A 5,472-nucleotide genomic window follows, 5' to 3' on the forward strand; every position below is an offset into this window, starting at 1 on the left:
TAGAAGGTGTAATAAAATATTGCTATATAAATGAGTATTCAAGTGTTCCTGAAAAAAAATCTGTTAACTTTATCTTTTTTAAAAAATGGCATAATAAGAAGGCATTTTATTTCCTGTAGTGCACTTTTCCTGCAACCATTTCAATAGATTAATCTAAAATGTTCTGTTCTGTACCTGCAAGAGAACATAAATAGGATGTTGAGCCTTTTCCCCCACTAGATGGCATTGTTATCCTCGAAACAGCGACAGCCACAGGCTGCTTTTTTCAGCAGAAGAGACATAGGAAAGAGTTGGTTTAGTTTATTTAGGTTAACCGTGCAGTGTTTGGGTTCTGCAGATGTGGCAGGTTAACCACATCTCTGTTGCAGCAGCGTTCATGTTTGAACCTACACGGGCTGTTCATTTTTGCTCTGGGTTTGCTAGTTTTTGCTATCCATAAGCTGATCAATATCGCAGAGACCGTGCAAACAATTCTAAGTTGACTTGTTAGCAGAATTGGGAAGAGTGGTTCAAGGACTGAAATACACAAAAGCAATGTAGCCTCGAGTCCATGTGTTCTTTTCAAGCCTGTACGAGATATGGACTCAATATGCAAAACAGTGGTGTGTGAAGGAAAACGTGGGTTAAGAAATAGGATTCCAGAACTTGGTGTTTCAGCAGAGGGATGAAGCACACCAAGAAGATCTGAAGCAAAGGTGAAAGGAAAGAAACAATGGCTGAGACCTGTGTGTTCATAGCATGGACAAGGTAGTAAGGTACTGCAATCGATGGGAGGAAACAGGTGGTTTTTAGGAACAGTGGAGAAAAAAAAACAAAAAACAAAATGAACAACAAACTTTTTATCTAAAAAGGAGTATTAAAGACTTTGTGAACCACATGAGAGCAGAGTAGCTGCCTGCCTTTAGCACTATACAGTGCCAGCCCAGCCTAATGGAACCCATTGGATGCCTTAGAGCCAAATCCACGCAAAGAACAAATATCAACCAGGGGCTCCAACTGAAGAGGAGGCTCATCAGCACCAAATTAGTATGAAAGTTAAGGAAGGATGTTCAAGGACTCAGCTTGAGAGTCTTTTCTATAAGTCAAAGATTTTCCTGTGTGTCAAGAAGATTTCTTGGCTCTTCTGGATGCAGCTAAATTGACCCTCCAGCTGTAAAGATGTTCCTGAGAAGCAAATGTGTAAATTTTAGAAAAAGTGAGTTTTACAAAATTTTGGAAAACATCTTAGCAAAGGATACCCCATGCAACTGGCCTGCACAGTTTGTTGGTTTTTTTGTCTTCATACTCGTAGGCATGTGCTATTGTCAGGACAAAGTGTTTAGTTTTCATTTTTCATTTGTAAGGAAAAATATTTGACCAAAGCAAGTCTAAACACAAAATTCTTATCCAACTGTTATTGCCTTCATCTTGGTTGTGGCTTATAAAATACGTTTTTATTTAAATGTAAACCAAATACGCAGACTCTCCAGTCCTGTGTCTGCTCTGTGTAACAGGCGTGCACACACACTTCTGCACACACAGACCTCTGATGCATAAGGTGTGCAATAAACTGAAGAATAAATGTTACAGGGACCCCTCTTCCTGTGTGATACAGCTTTAAGAAGCCATCTCAGGACTCCAGTGATGACACAATAGATGAAGTGACAAATTCTATTCTAGTTCTTGAAGTCACTGGGACTGTGCAGCTGGCCGTAACCACTTAATTAGGTCCAGCACAAGACAATGGAAGGAAGAAGAGGGTAAGCTTGTTTTCATCTTATCTTTCTTCCTCTACTTTCAGTGACAACAAATTCTGGGTAATATCATCCTTCTGGGATCTAAGCACCATGACTTCAAGGAAAATACTGGCAAAATTAGACCCATCTTTTCAAAATTCTGAGGATCACTGCTTTCTCTGCAAATCCATAGGAAGTACCAAGAGTGCAGCACAGATGCCAAGGAACTAGTTACAGTAGTAGGAAAGTTTCTAGAAGATGTTTTGGAAAACGGTAAAGAGAAGACAACTGATCCACAAGCAGATAGTCCACATTAAAAAAAAAAAAAAAAACAGAACAAAATTTAGGGCTATCAGAGTAGGTGATGAAGCAGATTATTGAAAAAAACAAGACAGGCCTTTGATTTTCTAGCTAAAGATGAAAATCAGAAAGCAGTTGATAAGCTGACCAGTGTCATCAAGCTGAATCCATACCTTCCTAGCTCACACATCAACAGAACCAGTGTCTTTTTACAGCTGCAAGAGCAAACTATGGCCATTAGTGACTGTGACAAAGCTATTAAACTCAATCCCAGTTCAGCACAGGCCTAGAAATGCCAAGGAAAAGCCCTCCAGCTTTTGGGGCTTTTAAAAGAGGCTGCCCCATAACATTTCCTTGGCTTGTTAATGAGATTCTGAGGCTCAGGCAAAGTTTCAGAGGGAGGAGGAGGCCAGTGAAGAGCTGGGGAGGGATGAAAGTGAGTTGGAGACAAGATAGCAAAGGGGCAAATGAGTCAGGAGAGGATAAGCCTCCAGAGGCAGGAGATGAGAATTTGGAGGTAACCAGCAATATGGTGAAGGAGGCTGCTGAAAAGAAAAAGGCAGCTTTTCCTGGGGTGGGAAGAGGTGAATTTCAGAAAGCTTCTCAGCTTGTTATCACACCGAACCCACGGCTTAGTGCTTTGTGTGCCAACCGAGCCAATGTCTTTGTGCAGTTGCAAAAGCCACGTGCTGCCATCAGAGGCTGCGACAAAGCCATAAAGATGGACCCGAATTCTGCACAGCCATACGAGCAGAGAGGGAAAGCGTTTCATCTCCTGGGTCACTGGCAGCAGTTTGACAAGGACTTTGCACTGGCCTGCCAGATGGATTATGGTGAAGATACCAATGACATGCTGAAGGAGGTTCACAGAGGAGTCCAGACAACCGCCAGGCACCAAAAAATGTATGAGGAGAAACAAAACACAGAACAACCACTGGATGCATTGCCAAGGGTGGGGGAATCCATGTCAGAAGAAGAGAGGGATCAGCTTCTGGCTTCTCAAGAAAAGGAAAAAGTGCAGCCTCAGAATGCCCAGCAGCATGAACAGGTTTACCTTTGGACCTCACAGGAACCTGATAGTGACTGTTCTAAGGAATCTGAAGAGCAAAAGCAATATCCAGTAGAAGAGAACAAGTTTTACATGGAAGTTCCATGTAGAACTGAAGGAGAGGAAATGCCCAGTGTGGAGCCAAAGAGCAAGGACAGTGAACTCAATTCTGACAATGACAGATTGACTGAGAAGGATGAAGATCTTCAGAAAATGGGAGATGACAACTTGAAGACAGCTAACAAGATGATGAAACAGGCCATTGAAAAGGAAAGGGAAGCCTTTCATGCACTGAGAGCAGGTGAACTTCACAAAGCTGTTGAGTTGTTCACTGATGCCATCAGGTTCTGCCCAGAACTTGCAGTCCTGTATGTCAGCCGAGCCAGTGTCTACCTGAGGTTGCGGAAACCAATAGCTGCCATAAGGGACTGTGACAAAGCAATCAAAATCAATCCTGACTCTCCACAGCCCTACCACTGGCGAGGGAAGGCATTCCAGCTCCTGGGTCACTGGCACAAGGCTGCCAGAGACCTTGAACTGGCCTGCCAGCTGGGTGGGAATGAAGACACCGGTTCTATGCTAACAGAAGTTCGGAGAAGAATCCAGGAAAGAAAGCAAAGGGAAACTGATGTTGCGGGTGTAGTAGAGAGGATGAAGAAGGAACCAAAGGAAGCAGGATTAAGAACTAACAGAGCCCCCAAATATAAGGAAAGAATTAAGAAAGAAGCCCTGGAGGAACAAGACAGCTCTCAGGAGAAGGATGAATCTTGGGAAGAGGCGATGAAGAAAGAACAGATACAAGCTGAGCAGATGATTTTAGCTGCACAGAACACACCACAGGAGGAGACAGAGCAACAAGAGCATCTGGAACAAAAACCATTGCAGGAGGCAGGGTGGTACCTGGAACTTGAGCAACAGTTTATTGCTTTGCAGATGGAGTTGTTACAACAGTTTAAAACTCAACTGATGGGGCTCAAGGAAGAGGAGAAAACACCAAGGAAAGTTCTAGACCAACAGGAGGATGCACAGAATAAGTTTTTGGAAGAAGAAGAGCAAAACCAGTTGAAGACTCTTCAGGAGCTGAAGATAGCTCAACAGCATGCTTTGGTGGGACTAATAAAAAACCGGAAGAAAGCCAAGGAAGAATGTGAGAGAGCTCAGAAGAAACCTCTGGGAGGAAAAGCCCTAGAGAAGCTAGCAAGAGCTCAGAAAAAGGCCCTGGAAGAATTGGAGATGGCTCAGAAAAATTCTCTGCAGGAACTGGAGAAAGCTTCTAGAAAAGTCCTTCAAGAGCAAGTGAGAGTTCTGAGGGCCACATTAGAACAGAAGAGAGCTCAGAAAGCTATAGAGGAACTGCAGCTATTGCAAAGAAAAGCCGTGGAGGAGCAGGTGAGAGCTCAAATAAGGGCTGTCAGAGAACAAGAGAGAGCACGGGAAATCCTGAAAGAACTTGCAAAGACACAGCAACAAGTCTTAGAGGAGCAGGAGAAGGCTAAGAATCAGCAAAACAAAGCTAATAGAATCTTGGAAGAACGGGAGAAAGCAAAAAAAAAGGCCCTAGAAGAACTCGAGAGGGCTCAGAAAGAGCTCCTCTGCGAGCAAGAGAAAGCTCAGAAGAAAGCCCTGGAGGAACAGGAGAGGGCTCAGAAAGCCCTGGAGAAATCTGAGGAAGAGTGTATTGGAAAGCAAGGGAACTTTAAGGAGAAAGTCCTTGTGCAATGGGAAAAAGCCAAAGAAAAGCTTCCTGAAGAAGAGGGGCAATGTCAAAAGAATGCCGAAGAGACTGGGTCAGTCTGCAAAATATTCTCTGAAGAATTGGAAATAACTCCAAGGAAGGACCTGAAAGAACGAGCAACATTGACTTTGCAAGAAGGGAGAGGCTGGGAGAGAGAAGCAGAAGAACAGGGTGCCGGTCCGAAAGCCGCTCTGGAGGAAGAGCTGAGCCCTGTGGGGAGTACAGCCCAGCCAGAAAGTTCACCGAGGGCACCCGCAGAGTCCATTTGAGATTTCTCTGAATCAAAGTGGTTCTCAGAGGGGTAATTTCTTGTCTGACCTGGTGACAAACCAAGGGAGAAACATTTGCTGAAGAGCTGAGCTCAATTTGGAGTCCTTTGCGAGTGCTCTTTCCTTTAAAGTAAAATTTCAACAGCAGACACGCAGAATTGGTACTTCATTTAAACTGTATTTTTTTAAGCAAATATTTGAAGCGTTTCCCATACTGTGCTTTGACCCACACACAAGCTCACATGACCTTCCAAAAAGCTTCCCAGTTGCTGGGGTTCAATTCTTGTGCTGGTTCAATTTCTTTCTCTCTCTGTACATATTTAACACTCCTCATGGCTCCTTATCCAGGAGAATGAGGGATTAGGGGTTAAAAGGGTGGTGGGAATCATTGCTGAGAGGGAAGAG

The 5,472-nt window shown here is 43.7% G+C and overlaps 1 protein-coding gene across 1 annotated transcript; it reads left to right on the forward strand.

Annotated features, from left to right (window-relative positions):
- Positions 1-2,544: 2,544 nt before the first annotated feature.
- Positions 2,545-5,067, forward strand: LOC104529128 (golgin subfamily A member 6-like protein 22). Its single transcript, XM_010173334.2, has 2 exons — positions 2,545-3,651; positions 4,567-5,067. Exons 1-2 carry the CDS (start codon positions 2,545-2,547, stop codon positions 5,065-5,067), a joined length of 1,608 nt encoding a protein of 535 aa, XP_010171636.2.
- The last annotated feature ends 405 nt before the right edge of the window (positions 5,068-5,472 follow it).

The sequence above is a fragment of the Antrostomus carolinensis genome, unplaced genomic scaffold (assembly GCF_000700745.2).
Source record: "Antrostomus carolinensis isolate BGI_N321 unplaced genomic scaffold, ASM70074v2 scaffold8910, whole genome shotgun sequence".
Classification (NCBI taxonomy): Eukaryota; Metazoa; Chordata; class Aves; order Caprimulgiformes; family Caprimulgidae; genus Antrostomus; species Antrostomus carolinensis.